The 17,935-nt window shown below is 42.2% G+C and overlaps 1 protein-coding gene across 2 annotated transcripts in view; it reads right to left on the bottom strand.

The window, feature by feature from the left end:
- Positions 1-17,935, bottom strand: part of CFAP61 (cilia and flagella associated protein 61) — a 136,638-nt gene that overhangs the window by 44,370 nt on the left and 74,333 nt on the right. For both annotated transcript variants that reach the window (XM_083748569.1, XM_083748568.1), the window contains exon 19: positions 1,688-1,786. In XM_083748569.1, coding sequence (XP_083604695.1) covers positions 1,688-1,786 — 99 coding nt within the window. The remainder of the gene's footprint in view (positions 1-1,687; positions 1,787-17,935) is intronic.

Below are 17,935 nucleotides of genomic sequence, written 5' to 3'. Positions count from 1 at the left end.
TTGGACCTTTAAAAAGAATGTACAATTTAGTCAGCCATGGGGCAAGCTCACTGTGAAATGCTTTTTTAAAAAGCTTCTCACCAATGTAGTGTCCCCTTTGAATGGCCATTATTGTGTCTATGTCCGACAAGTCAATTCAATCCTAGAGGTGGTGGAAGCACCACAAACATGGTGTTTTTCAAAACTGATACTACTTCTGAAACCAGGGAGATCTTATGAAAGCCAAATCATATAGGGTGATAGCTCTCGTGAACGGAGATGCAAAGTTATTCATAGAAATAATGGTCATGTGTCAGGGCAGGTGGCAGGAGCAACTTGGGGCAAGACCTACTGGGAAGGGTTGCTGTGCTCACTAGGCCTGAGCTGTTTTGTTTCTTTGGATAAAGAGTTAACTTCACTGACACCTTGTGAGTCATTGCTGACCTGTGAGAGATGCCAGAGGCCTCCACATGGTGTGGGAATCAGAAATAGGCCACCCAACTGAAAATCACAAATGGGAGGGTAACTGGACCACTCCCCCCCTAAAAAAAATCTCTGCTCTCTTACAGGAGGTCTCACTCAAGGTCATTCTCTGCTGGTACTGGATGCAGTTAGACAGGCAAAAATTAACCCCTCTCTTTCCCCTTTATGTTGGAAGGGTTGTGGAAAACCTGGTTAATATATTCATGTTTGGTTGGAATGCCCCCATGTTAAAAACTTTTGAAACAGAGTATTTCCCATTATATCCTCACCCAAGGTCATGTAGCACCAGGTGTTTTGATAACTGTGGAGCATCTTTCACCCAGACAGCTAGGCTTAAATCTGGAGATGGGATTTCCATCATCTCCACCCCCCCTGCACCAGGCTCTTCTGCCACTGGGAAGAGTCACAAGCTGCAGTCTGCCCAGTTGCCTGGGTGAGGAGATCCTGCCCCAAGTCTGAAAGCTGATTCTAAGAACAGTAATTATTTCTTCTTCCACATTTATTTTTAAAGCTTATAGAGATATTACTGAAATATTACAATCTACCATCATTATCATGAATGTACACAAAGAAGGCAATACTTGAATTGCTGGTTTTTGTAGAACTCCCTCTAGAACAGGGGTCAGAAATCTGGATCACCAGCTGTCCCCTTACTCATTGCTGAAGACTACTTTATGGAGTCATTTACTCAGCAAGACTTGTCCTGAATTGATGTAAATGCAGAAGGTATTATTCCTTTTGGTTATAAATTTCCAATCTTCCCACAAGTTCTAATATAATAGGCTATCAACAGTTCAAAATTAAGGTTACCAGCTGCAGCAGGTGAAATGGTGAGCTACACTTGATGTCTTAATGATCAAGTGTAAACAGTTACATGCATGTGTTCCTAAGCTAGAAAGATGCATCCTTCTCCCCTCCAGTCTGTGAGTTTTAAATTTTAGGAACATTGGGGTTATGGGCTGAAACCTGAAGAATAGAAGTTCATTCAGACTTTTACACGAACAACATTGTAAAAGGCATCCCCAACATTTTAAAAAGGCAAATTGGGGAGTGATCAGGTAGGGACAGATGACAGGGATCACAGGAAAGTAGGAAAGCCAAACATAACAACTGTCCCTGTCATTCATTACACAAACCAGCCACATAACAGATATATATTTCACAATTTGAAAAGAATGCTTACATTTCAGTCTGTCCAACATTACTGAAAATGATTTAAACAAACCTGTTAGATAAAAACCGGTTATGTAGACAATTTGACTCTTCTTTCCCAGGAAGTCCATGAGTTGAAATCAAGGTTAGGTTGTTAAATTTCAGATGTGGACTAAATGAGGGGGGAAAGAGGGGAAACACCAAATCAGATTTGTGGAGGCACCACTGCTGAGACTTAGCTTATGTTCGTGTTTAGTACTTGTAAGCAATTGACTTCCCCACCAACTTACGAGTTCAGCATTTCATATGCAATCATGCAAAAGCTAAAGGTATATGCTTTGCCAATGTGGTCATTAGTAATCTAGTTGGCTTTCACAAACTATTTTGATGCTTAAAAACAACCACACATTGTTACCATAATTTCCATATATTTGCAGAACCAACTGCTCAGTGTATTCTTGGTCCTAATGTTGAAATGCAGTTTATGGATAGGGTGAGACCTTCACTGAAGAGTATTAAGACAACCCAATCTCTACCAGCTGCTCTCTTCCCATATTTCGCAGGGCTGATTTGGATACAGTGCTAAACTATGGTTAAGTTATAGTTTATCATTAGGTGAAAAGGACTTGGAATATGTATTTTCCACTTCCCTCTACTTCTCTGGCATAACCATGGAGAAGATATTTGGAGCACCCCCTTTATCTAACTAGCCAGAGTTCCTTGTTACGCTGATCCTAAAAGAAGTGCACTGGCTCCCAGTATGTTTCTGAGCACAATTCAAAGTGTTGGTGCTGAGCTTTAAAGTCCTAAATGGTTTCGGGCCTGTATACCTGAAGGAGTGTCTCCACCCCCATCGTTCAGCCCGGACACTGAGATCCAGCTCCAAGGGCCTTCTGACAGTTCCCTCATTGCAAGAGGTGAGGTTACAGGGAACCAGGCAGAGGGCCTTTTCAATAGTTGCACCCACTCTGTGAATGCTTTTACTATTTTTTGCTGGGAGCTGCCCAGAGCGGCTGGGGCAACCCAGTCAGACGGTCCACTTACAAAATATTGGAAACACAAGGATTGAAATCAGGGGTGCCAACATGAATAAAATATTGTGGAGGTCCAGGTAAGCCCCACCCTGCATAATCAATCACATGATGAAGTGCACACACATGATTTGAAAGCGACTTCCGGGTTGGCGCCATCGCCAAATGGCGGACTCCCTCCGAGCTCCGGAGGGAGCCTGCTCGGCAGGGGCTGGGTCCTACCGCGCCGGCGACGTGGGGACCCTCAAAAACCATGGGCGCTGAAACCCATGGACATGGTGACTCGGCTGGCACCTTTTGCGCTCCCCCCCGGCCCGCGAAGGAGCCTTTTTAAAGGCTACGGAACGGGTGACGGGGGGTGGTGCTTTGAGTCCTCCGCTTCCCCTGCCGAGCGAAGCCGCATGCCATTCGACGGAGAGCGCTGGCTTCTTCTATTGAAAATCTGGACCTAAAAGAATAACCCGTGAGTAATTGGAACCTGGACTAAAAAGGGGGACAATTTTTTAAAAAAATTCGGAGCGAGCGGGGGAGGCGCAAAAAGGAAGTCAGCCCCCCCCCCCGTTGTAGAGGAGTTAAAGCAAAGGATTTGACATCTAAGATCGAGTGCAACCCTATTTTTACAAAGATATTAATTTCGCGACGGAAAACTATAAGACTGAGCTGGAGGAGAAAAGTGGAATTGATTTAAAAGTACCCCCCCCCCCGGAACCCTGGGAGCGTTTTGTGAGAGCGCCGGGAGAAGACAAAGAGAGGTTTTGACAGCTGTCAAAGAGCTGTCAAAGCAGAAGAACAAAATGAGAACTTTGTTACAAGGACTTTGCCGGTTACATTTGTTATAAATTGGATACAAATTGTTTAAAACAAGGAATAACAAGCTATTTGGACTGATTGGGGTGATCTGGAAGGGAACTGAGTTATTGCAACCCACCTAGAGGAGCCGAGGGATATTACAAGTTGTTGACATGGAATTTGAATAGAACTTTCTATCTCCTGGGAAACTGCAGAAATGGAACACTATTTTGACTACAGAGGCTGACACACTACAGAAGACAATAGACTTATCTATTGAAAAATGGAAGGGACTTGGCATTATGTTTCGTTCCTGAATAACAGAGCCTCTGCAGCTGAATTTGAAGCTTTTGGAATTAGAACATTTGTGCAGGAAAACAGGAAAAAAGAAAAAGAAAAGGAGAGAGATCAACAAGAACAACAAGAATAACAAGAATTGGATAAAGTTGAAAGAAAGAACATTTGGGACATCCAGACCTGAAAGGTTTAAAGAAATAAAATTGGAGTTTTTACTCCTAATGTATAAAAATCTGGATGGAAAAAATGGGCCTTTTTGAGACAGACTCCTTCCAAGATTGGACATTCGAAATTAAAGATGACTGGTAAAGGACTATGGCTTAAATAAATTGTGGGAGCTCCAGGAAGACATCAAATCAAATTTATTTATTTACGGCTATTAGCCCATAAAATGTGTACAAACCTAAAAGCACAGAAACATAAAAACCAATACATCTAACAACAGAAGGGGAACACCACGATGCAAGGGTGGGTCATTGAGCAGTGACAAATAACAGCTTGGGGCCCGGAAAGATCCAAGGGACGGTTCCCAGAAAAAGGAGAACTGGAGACGAGATCCGTCATGCACTCTCATCATAACTGTCTGATTAGTTTTTGTTGTTGATGTTGTTTTTTTGTGGTTTTTGTGTGTGAGATAACCGCATTCAGGAATCTCGCCACCTGCAGAGTTACAGAAGGATCTGTATCCTGCAAAAGCAGTGCGGCATGTGACTCAACAGGCCTGCCAACCAAACGCAGTAAAGCAGGACCCAGGAATTTAGTCCTGGCTATGCTATGTAAGGGACAGTTGAACATTATATGTGGAAGAGATTCAACTGTTTTCCCGTCACACTTGCATAGCGGAGACACCAAACCCTTGGAAAATCTGTGGCTCAGCAGGTTCGATGGAAAAACATTGAACCTTGCACGAATAAATGCAAGTCGGTGTGGTACAGATGAAAGAGATGACATATATGATGGAAGGCCAAGTGGTGGGGTTATTCCATGATACCTGGGGGAGCAGACACCCCCACCCCTGGAGAGGTTGTGTTGATTTTCAATGTCTGCTAATCTTTGCTCGATAAGGCTTTTGGCTGAGCGTAGGTTCATCTTTAAGGAGTCTGCTGGGGAAATTCCGATGCTCAGAAGTTTGGCATGGATTTTTCCTACCCACGGATTAACAAAGTCATCCCGCCAGAGGCACTGAAAGAGGTAATGGTCGGGAAGCCTATGCCAGCTGGACAGCCAGTAGCCAAAGACTCGCTTCCAGATGACAGTCTCCAATGATGCAGTCCTTAGCTCCAGATGTATGGCTGCATTGCTCACACACATGGGGAGTTTCAGGAGGCGACGGAGAAACTGATTCTGCAATGTCCCCAGCGATGTTAAATTGGACCCTGGGGCCCAGAGTGGGGCAGCATAACAGAGGGTGGAAACCATTTTTGCGTGGTACACCTTCAATGCAGAAGGGATGTGGGAGGCTCCGTCGACCGCAAAAAATTGGAGTAGAGTGTAAAGTATTGTTTTCCCTTTGTTCAGTAAAAACTGTATCTGTGGCTTCCAGCTTAGGTTGTAGTGAAAAAAGACTCCCAGGTATTTAAATTTGAAAACCTGTTCTAATTGGACTCCATCTAACTTCCAGCTGTAAGTTTTCTGAGACCTGGTAAAGACCAGTACTTTAGATTTCCCATGATTAATTGTCAGATGGTTGAGTTTGCAATAAGCCGCAAAAATCTTTAGAGCTCTGCATAAACCGACTCTAGTGTAGGAAAGGATCGCTGCATCGTCAGCATATAGGAGCAGAGGGCAGCGAAAATCAGCTAGGCGGGGGGCATGAATGTTGGCTTGAGACTCACTCAGAAAGAGCTTCATGTCGCTAATAAACAAGTTGAAGAGGAGTGGGGCCAAAATGCAGCCTTGGCGCACTCCTCTATTTATTGGGACCTCATTGGATAGGTTTCCCGCCGGTGTGAGTCTCACTCTAGCCGACGACCCGTAGTGTAATTGGGTTATAAGCCATAACAGCCTTCTATCTATGCCCCATCTCTCTAATTTCTTCCATAGACAGTTTCTTGGGATACTGTCGAAGGCGGCCTTTAAGTCTATGAAAGCGACACATAGGCGCCCCCGACTCGGGGCAGAATATTTTCTGGCAAGATGATACATAATTACCATATGGTCCGTGGTCGAATAATTGTTCCTAAAGCCCGCTTGCTCATGGCCAATCAAATTTGAGTCGTATGCCCAATGGGACAGCTTAGACAGCAAAAATTTTGCATAGATTTTCCCGATGATAGACAAAAGGCTGATGTTCCGGTAGTTCTCTGGGTCAGCAGGGGGACCCTTTTTATGGACTGGTACGATCACGGCCTCCTTCCATGACCTAGGGATAAGCCCCGTAGAATTAATTGCATCAAAGACTTTGGCCAGAATTTCAGCCCACCACCTCGGTTGCGCAACAATAGCCTCAGCAGGGACTAGATCCGGCCCAGGGGCTTTGCCCGTTTTCAGATCTAGTATCAAGTCCATTATCAGCTCTGGGTCGGTAGAGGGCCACAAAGGTAGATGGTCGGCTCGGAATTCCGTGGATGAGTTGGATTCCTCTGCCAAAGAGAAATATTTACTCAAGAATTGTTCCCATGTGGGCGCAGGGATAATCGCCAGTGGGTACTTCCTTCCTCTTTTGTTTATCAGAGCCCAAAATTCCTGTGGTCTGCGGGATCTAGAGGCCGCAATCAAGGCTCGCCAACGCTTTTGGTACCATTCGCGTTTGGCCAGCTTTAAAGTCTGTTTGTATGCTCTTTTGGCTTGTAAATAGGAGGGTGGTAGAGCCTGGGCATTAGAGTTTTTGTATTCATTATAGATAGAATGAAGAAGGGATCTTGCTTGTTTGCAAGAGGTGTTAAACCAAGGGGCCCCAGTACTGCAATGCGCCACTTTCGCCTTTTGAGGAGGTGATGTAAAAAAAGTGGTAAGGTTTGTTATAAGAAGGTTAAAAAGTTTCAAAACCGAATTGAAGTCTTGTAAATCAGTAGTTACTTGAGGTAGATAGGCAATGATTTCCCTATGAAAAAATTCCTGGTATTTTTGGGCCACAGCCTCCGACCATTTGATCCCTCTTATTTTGGTCGATGATGAGGTTTCCAGAAGGACTGAGTGTTTATAGTCCTTCTGACACCGGAACAATGACAAAGTGGTCACTATTGGAAGGTGATCACTGAAATGTTGGTTTTCAACTTGGAAGGAAAGTACATTAACGGCCAAATTTGCAGAGATCAAGAAGTAATCGATAACACTGTTAGATGCTAGTCCCAGGTGAGTGAACTCCCCCGGTATGTCGGGGGGGAAGGTGCCGTTCAAGAAGACTAGATTCAGGCGAATGGCCATTTGGTAAAGGGTCACTCCTGCTTTGTTTACTCTGTTGTCCTTTGAAGTTTTAATTCTGGCAGGTTCCAAGTCAAAGTTGTCCAAGCATGGGGGAGTCCACCGTTTGGACTTGGTTAGTAGGTCCCAGTTTGTGGCAATACGAGCATTAAAGTCTCCCCCAATTAAGGAGTACGAGTTAGGGCATTTGGTATGACATGACAATAGGTGATTTTCAAATGATTCCCATGTTGATAAATTTTGGGAACGCAACCAGGAAAAGGGGGAGGGAAATTTGGAATCCAAAGGGTGTTAAACTACATTTTATTTCATTATATTTTAATCTGTAATGTATGTTAAAGGGGGGAACGCGTGGAAGGGAACAGGTCGATTTTAGGAGATGGGAAAATATTTTTAAATTGGGTCAATGACAATAAGTTCAAAATTTGGGATAAGAAATTGCTGAATTTATAAGTAAGAATTGGAATACAAGAGGGGGAGGGGAGGGGAAGTCCTGGAAAGATGTTATGGAAAACAAGATTTTATGTTCTGTTTTTTATTTGGTTGTAATTGGAAACTTTTAATAAATATTATTTTTTTTTTTAAAAAAGGGAATGCCCATCCACTTTGTGGGGGCCCAGCCCCCTCAAATATTTTATTGTGGGAGCTGAAGCCCCCACAGCCCCTAGAAGTTGGCTCCTATGATTGAAATCATTCAATCACACACAATCTAAAAATGGGCAGAATTAACTGCCTCAAGAAGAGGCTGATTGGAAGCAGCAAGGTCAGGGTAGTGAAAAATGTAGATCTAGGGGACAGCCTCCTCTTTTGGTGAACATTTTGAATCACAAAAACTCTTACAATACAAGATTGTGCATATTTGCTCAGAAATAAGCCCCGCTGTGTGCATGCCAATAATTGGGGTTTTTTTGCTTGTTGCACAGTAACAGTTCTTCACAGCACACAATTGGGAATTACTGCATTACATCTATGCAATAATTTTGATTAAGGACTCAATTCATTACAGACACAATAGTGATTCATATATCCTAGGTTTATTTTCCTTGCTATCCACCTGAAAGCAAATAAAACAAAAACAAATTTTTGGTCACTGGAAAAAATGAGGGAAATTATGAAATATCTCTAAGAAGAATTGCTTCTACTTTTACGGTAGGTTAAGAATGCTGAATGCCATGTGTTGTACAAGCATTGGGCACCCTTTGGTTAAAAAACAAAGCTTCAAGTTAAGAGCTCAACCCAATGAAGCATTAAACAAGTGCACCTGCATCATTGAAGCAAATAATTCCAGCAGAGATTCATGTTGCTGTGACTACAAAATGGGAAGAACAGCTCAAAGATACTTGTAAAGCAGTAGGGATTAGAGTATCTAGGGAAATAAGTAAAAGGTATTGGGTTTCATTGCCTGGTTTTAGAGGGCAGCTAGAAAAGAAGGACTCAACATCCTTGGCTTTAAAATAAAAAGGATCATGTTGCCAATTTATTGGAAATAAAAGATTGCTGTTTTCTATGTTTTTCATTAATGGCAAATCAGTCAGATCATCAGTACTTTTAATGATTCCAATGGATGGGGTAGTTACTTTTTTGTTTAATGAACCAAAACACACCTTTTCCCGGCAATATTCAAAAAATGTTTTTCAGTAAATGTCAGACACACTGTGAGCATTACACTAACTTGTAAATCTTAACCATTAGAAGGCAAATATTCTAGCACATGGTTTGAAGGCAGATAATGCAATCATCTTGCTCAAACTGAGTAAATCTGTTCCTGGTCAGTGGCTGCAGAGCCATGCTATGTATGTTGATGTGAGGTCCGCAGAAGAAAAGCAGGATAGAAAGATAAATTAGTGGGGAATGTCAGATAATATATGTAAATCTCAATGCTGTTTTTGTCCCCCATTGCCATACCAGTCTGGTGCAAAGTGGCCTATTTGGCATGGTATATGGAGCATTTTTACACATGTACAATTATTTGGGCCTGAATACAGGTATCATGTGCACTTTGAATCTGTGAACATCTAGGTCTTGTCTCATGTATGGAAGCCTCTGCACACTGCCATTCACACAAACACACAGAGCTGAATATTGTCTCCAACTCAAAGGTCTGTGTGTGCTTTGATTCACATTTGATTCACATGCTGAGCAAATTGTCTCCTCATCTACTTCAGTGGTGGGGCTGCTCTATACCTGTTGAGGGATGGATATGAGGAACTGTTCCCTCTACTGAAATGAAAGGAAAGACATGGTGGAGATCTGTGCATAGAGAAAATAAAACCCAGGTTAGAAGTATTCAATTTATGCTAGCAAAAGAATATATTTAAAGATAATTCCCCAAAAATATGTTTGGATGTACTGTATAACTACATATGTTAAATTGATTGTTGCAAATTTAAGGCACTTTCTCTACTGGGTTTGTGGCACATTTGTCATGGACAACATCCACTGTAAATGTGATTTCACAACAAGGCAAGATAGAACATGCCCTATTTATCTCTGTCCCATGCAAAGAAACAATATCTGAATGAAGCTACTCCAGTAAGACTGAGCACATGACAAACCATTGTATTGTTTTGCTTTGGAATAATTTACCCTCAGTACGAAGGGGAAAACAGTGGGGAAAGGGGGCACATATTCCAGCCAATTCATGTGGCAAAAGGCAGATAGCATAAAACAATAACAATTACTAAAACATTCATTACATGTTAGCCCTGTGATCAGCAAGTAAGCACTAACTATTTAATTAGTCAACTAATTAGCAGCAGGCGACATGGAAGACTCCTGACATTCTCAGACAAATGTAAGATAAAAAGCCTAATTAAACAGCAGGCATTATGCTACCTATTGCCAAACAAGACAGCTGTGCAGGATATTGTGTAATATTGGGCTACAAGATAACAGGACTTGTAGCTATTCTGTCACAAGTTAGGTTTTAGAAGCATGTAATTTCTAAGCTATTTTTAGACAGCTAAACAGCCCCAAAGGAAGGAAAAGGAAATAAGAATTCATTCTAAACAGAAATCAGTGCTTTCATGAAATGTATCTATATATTAGCAAGGGAAGTGCTATCCACTGTGAATGGTACGTGCACATTTAAGTGACCATCTTTCCCTGCAATATAGATATTTATTTTGAGATATACAACTTTTCCCCTGTCACCAGTTCCATGGTTATTGGGAAAGCTGGCAATTAAAATATTAATGTGGCATTCACAACTGACATTACAGTGCACCCTTGAAATTGTGATCCCTGGTTCTTCAGAAATGCAGAAGCTGTATCAGTAATGGAACATGGCTTGTGATGTGCAAGGCCCCTCGTAGCCCCACTTCCATAACTGGAGAAGCATGAGAGGGCAATGAAAACAATGTCTATGAGATCCATTAAGGCAACACCTTGCTACTAAAACCTCTTTATGCCACTCTACTGAAAATAAAGAAGCACCAGTGAAAAATGCAGGAGGTATTTTCTATCTCAGTGGGACATACACATTTTAAAGGAATGCTCCTTAGCCTATTTCCATGCTCAGGTAAGAAGCTGAGATGCTACTCTAGTTTGCAGTTTTCTGCTACAAAAACAGCAGTGACTAATGTTAGCACCTTAACAAAAGTAAAAAAAAAAGAAAAGAGGGGGGTTATATCTTTCCAGCATTTTAAAAAACATTTATGTTTTAAATCTTTTCAAAGCCCCAATCACAGTAACTAGTATGCCTGAAAATGAATTATATTTGTCGGCTCCTGTGCTAACTGCTTATGCGAAATAATTAGGCAGTAAGAATAATGAAGAGGAAATGGCTTCCTTTTTAAAGATTAGGTTTAAAATTGATTCTATTTTTAGGATGTGTCTCTCCTGCAAGAAAATCAAGAAAGGCTGAGTGGACTTAATATCCAGGTCCTAGGAGTGTACATAAATTCAGGAATGAATTATAAATTATATCCAGGTCCTAGGAGTAAATTCAGGAATGAATTATAAAACTGCAGCATTGTGTGGATTTATAAAAGTGACTGCTCAGGATAAAGATGTGGTTATAACAAGGCATATTTTATTAGTGCATCTTAAAATATCCAGAATATATCAGATTCCCACCCTGCAATGTGATTGTATCTGAAAACTTTGTTCCATTTCAGAGGCTCTCTTTCATGTGGCTAGTGGACACCCAAGAGACACCCAAGTGGACACCCTTATTGGTTACAACATCCAGGATGTGGAATTACACCTAGTGAGATACCACCTGCTTGTGGGGTAGGGGTAAAAATGATTTTAGTTAAGCAAACCAATTTAGAATCTTGATTTTAGTGTATATTCCGCTTCTGCTTTATCTGCTTAGTTTTGCTTGTGTTCTGAGGCCCCCAAGCCCTTCCCCTGAAAATAACTTCACACTGACACGTAATTTTAGTTTAAGTTATTGGGCAAAATTTAGGCCACAACTTTATTGATTACAGCAAAGTGAGCGGTGTTGGCTTAGGCATTGGCAACAGACTATAACTGACTCCTGCCTCTCTGTCTGGAAGTCCAAACACCAAACGAGGGAGCAACATCGATGAAGACCAACCAAGCTTATGCAAACCAACTTTGTGTTTCTATACAAATAATTAAGAAACATGTATGATTTTGGAACCCAAGTTAAACTGTTTGTCTTTTCTTGCTGCTGTATGAATCTGACCTTTGAAGAATTTTAAGTAAGCCATTTTTAACTTACTAAACATGTGGTCTCTTTCAATGCTAAGGAAAATGGGGAATTATGGAAGCAACTTAGAAGGGGATATTTTTAAGGTCTAACAGGGTATATTTCTATGCTTTGTTTACTGCATATTTTGTGATTTTAAGTTTCTGCTGGAGCTCTCTCACCAAAGAGTACTTGCCCCCAAACCTGGATCTAGGCATCCAGGTAATTCTCCTTTGTATTATATCTAGTATTTTATCTTTTACCGAAAAATACAAGATTAAAACCAACAGTTTTTGTGATTCTAAGTTCTTTTAAACTGTTTTTAATATTGTGTTTTAATGTTTTAATGTTGTTACCTGCTCTGGGACCTTAGGGTGAAGGGTAGGTAATTAACAATAATAATACTGAGTCCCCCTTCATGGATCACTGCCTTGCTGTGGTGAAGGGGCTTGAATAACTCAGAGAAGCTATGAGCTATGCCGTGCAGGGCCACCCAAGATGGACAGGTCATAGTGGAGAGTTTTGACCAAACGTGATCCACCTGGAGCAGGAACCGGCAACCCACTCCAGTATCCCTGCCAAGAAAACTCCATGGACAAAGACAACAGACATATAAAAGCTATGACGCTGGAAGATGAGCCCCTCAGGTCGGAAGGCGTCCAACATGCTACTGAGGAAGAGCAGAGGACAAGTACAAGTAGATTCAGAGCTGATGAAGCGGAGGGGCCAAAGCCGAAAGGACGCTCAGTTGCGGATATGCCTGGAAGCGAAAGGAAAGTCCAATGCTGTAAAGAAAAATATTGCATAGGAACCTGGAATGTAAGAACCATGAACCTTGGTAAGTTGGATGTGGTCAAAAATGAGGTGGAAAGAATAAATATTGACATCCTGGGCATCAGTGAACTAAAATGGACGGGAATGGGCGAATTCAGTTTGGATGACCATCACATCTACTACTGTGGGCAAGAATCCCGTAAAATAAATGGAGTGGCCCTCATAGTCAACAAAAGAGTGAAAGATACAGGAAATTGAATGCAGATTTCCAAAAAATAGCAAGGAGAGACAAGAAGGCCTTCTTAAATGAGCAATGCAAAGAAATAAACAATAGAATGGGAAAAACCAGAGATCTGTTCAAGAAAATTGGAGATATGAAAGGAACATTTCGTACAAAGATTACCATAATAAAAGACAAAACTGGAAAGGACCCAACAGAAGCAGAAGACATCAAGAAGAGGTGGCAAGAATACATAGAGGAACTATACTAGAAAGAACTGGATGTCTTGTATATTCCAGGTAGTGTGGTTGCTGACCTTGAGCCAGACATCCTGGAGAGTGAAGTCAAATGGGCCTTAGAAAGCACTGCTAATAACAAGGCCAGTGGAAGTGATGGTATTCCAGTTGAACTATTTAAAATTTTAAACGATGATGCTGTTAAGGTGCTACAGTCAATATGCCAGCAAATTTGGAAAACTCAGCAGTGGCCAGAGGATTGGAGAAGATCAGTCTACATTCCAATCCCAAAGAAGGGCAGTGCCAAAGAATGCTCCAACTACCGCACAATTGCACTCATTTCACATGTTAGCAAGGTTATGCTTAAAATTCTACAAGGAAGGCTCAAGCAGTATGTGGACCGAGAACTCCCAGAAGTGCAAGCTGGATTTCAAAGGGGCAGAGGAACCAGAGACCAAATTGCAAACATGCGCTGGATTATGGAGAAAGCTAGAGAGTTCCAGAAAGACATCTACTTCTGCTTCATTGACTATGCAAAAGCCTTTGACTGTGTCAACCACAACAAACTATGGCAAGTTCTTAAAGAAATGGGAGTGCCTGATCACCTCATCTGTCTCCTGAGAAATCTCTATGTGGGACAAGAAGCTACAGTTAGAACTGGATATGGAACAACTGATTGGTTCAAAATTGGGAAAGAAGTACGGCTAGGCTGTATATTGCCTCCCTGCTTATTTAACTTATATGCAGAATTCATCATGCAAAAGGCTGGGCTGGATGAATCCCAAGCCGGAATTAAGATTGCCGGAAGAAATATCAACAACCTCAGATATGCAGATGACACAACCTTGATGGCAGAAAGTGAGGAGGAACTAAAGAAGCTTTTAATGAGGATGAAAGAGGAGAGCGCAAAATATGGTCTGAAGCTCAACATCAAAAAAACGAAGATCATGGCCACTGGGCCCATCACCTCCTGGCAAATAGAAGGGGAAGAAATGGAGGTAGTGAGAGATTTTACTTTCTTGGGCTCCATGATCACTGCAGATGGTGACAGCAGTAACGAAATTAAAAGACGCCTGCTCCTTGGGAAAAAGGCGATGGCAAACCTAGACAGGATCATTAAAAGCAGAGACATCACCTTACCAACAAAGGTTCGTGTAGTTAAAGCCATGGTTTTCCCAGTAGTGATGTATAGAAGTGAGAGCTGGACCATAAAGAAGGCTGATCGCCGAATAATTGATGCTTTTGAATTATGGTGCTGGAGGAGACTCTTGAGAGTCCCATGGACTGCAAGAAGATCAAACGTATCCATTCTTAAGGAAATCAGCCCTGAGTGCTCACTGGAAGGACAGATTGTGAAGCTGAGGCTCCAATACTTTGGCCACCTCGTGAGAAGAGAAGACTCCCTGGAAAAGACCCTGATGCTGGGAAAGATGGAGGGCCCAAGGAGAAGGGGACGACAGAGGACGAGATGGTTGGATAGTGTCCTCGAAGCTACCAGCATGAATTTGACCAAACTGCGGAAGGCAGTTGAAGACAGAAGTGCCTGGCGTGCTCTGGTCCATGGGGTCACGAAGAGTCGGACACGACTAAACAACAACAACAACAATTCTGAGTCAAAATAGTCATTCTAGGGAATTTGCTGGACTAGGATGTAGGGAAGCTAGATTTCTATGCTTGATTGATTTTAAAGGTTTTTCACATAGTAGCTCCCAAACTCATGTTAGAACCAAAACAGGACATGCAACGAAAAAGAGATATTCACTAGCTCATTGTTGTTGTTTTGCAAAAGAGTTGTGCCTTTTGTACTGCTCCTGCTGACCAGCATAACTGCAGGGATGACCTTGTATAAATTATGCAGTGGCCTTCTACTTGCTTTCACTTGAACACAAACAGAACCCTTCATGTGATCCGGGATGCTGATAAATTAGGGTCCCTGATCATGTGAGGTGTTCTACTTCTGTGAACAGAAGCCTTTTGCAGACCTACCCCACACAACATGGAGATGATTGGAGAAGGAAGGGGAGCAGCATGCATATGAGGGCATTAGGAGTGGGGCTTCCATGCGCACTCCTGCCCCCAGACACACTTTGAGTGTTTGTGCTTTCACGCAAACACACCTTATACGTAATATATCATATATATACAATAAGGCTCGTAATATAGTTAAATATAGGCAAAATATTAAAAGAAAAAATGAACTATATAATAATCCAAAAATAATTCAATCTTCCCTACCAGAGAAAAATGGCAGATTAAGTTGATGGATTATGCCAAAATGGCAAAAATAACCAGAAGAATCAGAAATCAGGAAGATTATGTTGGTTATTGGTAACTGACCATAAAACTTTAAACTGAAAAACTATTTTAAAAAAAATCAATCTCTTGGCCTTCCTGAATGGTGTTGTACAGCTTCAGCCACAAATATACAGAGGATATACATGACTTAGCTTCTCCTTCCTTGATATATTTTGAGAAACTGCTTTTGTACTGATTTTATTCATAATTGGACAGCTCTGATTTGGTATTTTAATACTGTTTGGTATTTTTAGTAGCTTTACACTGACCTTTAGCAAAAATACATATGAAAATCTACACACACAAAAAACCTATCTCTGGCAGCAGGCTGCAGTCTTTAAAATAATCTTTCAAAAAGGCGAACAATCAAGGGGACAGTGAGCTAGGAAAGAAAGGGAATAGATTAAAACAAAAACAAAAACCCACAAAACGCAAACTTTTCACCCTGATTCCAGAGCTTAATAGTGTACATGTGGTGCTACAATCTCACAAGGAATTCCTACTCTGGGACTGGTCATAACGAATATTGTCTATCAAAGGACATGGAAATGGATAGCAGAATTATAATACAGGAGGGAATGCATATTATTTAAAATAGGATTGGCTACCCTGTGGTAGCCATTGTACTACATTGCACCACAGCTCCCAGCATCCTTCATCACTGGGTCATGCTGGATGTCGCTGATGTCAGTTGGAATCCAACATAAGGACAACAAAAAGTTATCTACCCTGGTTTAAATGAACCAAGGTGTGGGAAAGGGGAAGGTGGAGTTTAAAAGGCCTAAATTGTATGGCATAGAGCAGGGGTAGCCAAGGGGGTGGTCATTGTTCAGGGATACTGAGAGTTGGAGCACATCAACATCTGGAGGGTACATTTGCTATGGAGAAGGGAGACCAAGATAATAAAGGGTCTGGAAAACAATCTTATGAGGAACGGTTGGGGGAGTTGGGTATGTCTAGCCTGAGAAAGAGGAGACTCAGAGGAGATAGGATAGCCATCTTCAAATATCTCAAGGGCTGTCATGTGGAAGATGGAACAAAGCTTGTTTTCTCCTGCTCTAGAGGGTAGGACTCAAACCAGTGGATTCTAAATAAACATCAGGAAAAACTTTCTGACAGCAAGAGCTGTTCAACAGTGGAATGGACTCCCTTGGGAGGTGGTGGGCTCTCCTTCCTTGGAGGTTGCTGGGTGGACAAGATGACCCAACTCTGCAATTCTATGATTCTAAGTTTGTTCTTAACATGTTTGCTTACATCTAAGGCAGGTTGACTAATTTTTAAAGGGAAATAAACCTCCTTATGTTCAGTTGCTCTAGTGTTAGCACTTTTATCTTTATTTCATTTATTGCATTTATATCCCACCTTTTTCTCCCTGGAGTTCAAGGAGGCATACATGGGTCTCCCTTTCCTCATTTAATTCCCACAACTGGTGAGCTTCATGGCTGAGTGATGATTTGAACCTTTGTCTCCCAGGTCCCAGTCAGACACACTAACCACTATACCACAATAGCTTTCCATTTTCTCATTTTTCTTTATTTTTCCACTTTTCTCATAGCAAGTTGGAAGTGAGCTGGGCTGAGAGAAAAACCTCTGGAGCAACAAGGTACAGAGAGGTAAGGTGGAAGATAGGATAGATGCAACTGTTGGGAAATTCAAGCCCTTCTCATGAGAAGCTGGCAGCAGTCCCGGGCACCCGGCTTGATTCCCTGTTGACCTCCCTGGCTGCATTCCCCAGCAAGCGCAGGCAAGGTCTCGATCGGCGATTCTTCTCAAACGTGAGAAGGGGAAGAGATAGACAGAAACGTATTTACATGCTTTTATTTCTGTCTTTGCAGTGTTACAAAAAACATGACTACTCTGTCCATACTCCAGCAGTGTTGTGACTAAAACCCCCTGTACTTCCTGTACAGCTCATATTACACTCTGAGGTAATTCCGGTGCTTCGCACTGTGAAATGACTGCCCCTCTGTTCCCACAGCAGTCCCAACATTCCCATCATGTTTATTCTTCAAGCTAGGACTTTGCAGCAGCATTGCTTCAATATCGTAACAGCAACTTCCCTCATCACACACTGGGTGGTTGTTGTGGCCTGTCGTGCCAAAGTCCTGCCCCAGGGAGCAATGCCAGGGCTAGGTGGTCAGCCCTTGGGGAATTCCTAAGCCAGCTGCTGGAGATTGGCAGGCTTTCCCGCCACCTGTTCATTTGAATTCTGGCCAATCTGGCCATGTCAGGTGAGCAGGGCTTGGGACCTGATAAAAGCTGGCTGCACCCAATCCCAGAGACTGCAGTTGGCCGAAAAACAACCCTCCCTACCTGCCACATATTCAATGATGCTGTGGGTTTGTGTGTGCTAACATTTTCCTTCTAGGGCACTGCATTCATTGACTTTGCTGTGGTTCAGTAATGGTTGCCCTTTTCAGAACCAGGAATAAATTTTCCTCCAAACAGATTGGCATTTGGCATGTTTGACAGCAGCAGTCACAACTTTGGTGGATAAGGTGGAATCCTTCTAGTCTAACAACGTGTGTGTGTTGCAGTGGTGCATCACTCTCACCTCAGAACTGTGCGATAACATGCTACACTGTTAGAGGGATCTACTAGGACGTCTCTGTCCGAAAGCCAAGGCATGTGGTCCATGTGCTAGAGAGCTTCCTTTAGT

This window comes from Podarcis gaigeae (assembly GCF_964106915.1).
Source record: "Podarcis gaigeae genome assembly, chromosome: 7".
Classification (NCBI taxonomy): domain Eukaryota; kingdom Metazoa; phylum Chordata; class Lepidosauria; order Squamata; family Lacertidae; genus Podarcis; species Podarcis gaigeae.
The sequence above is the reverse complement of the archived record's forward strand: the minus strand, read 5'-3'. Positions and strand labels throughout refer to the sequence as shown.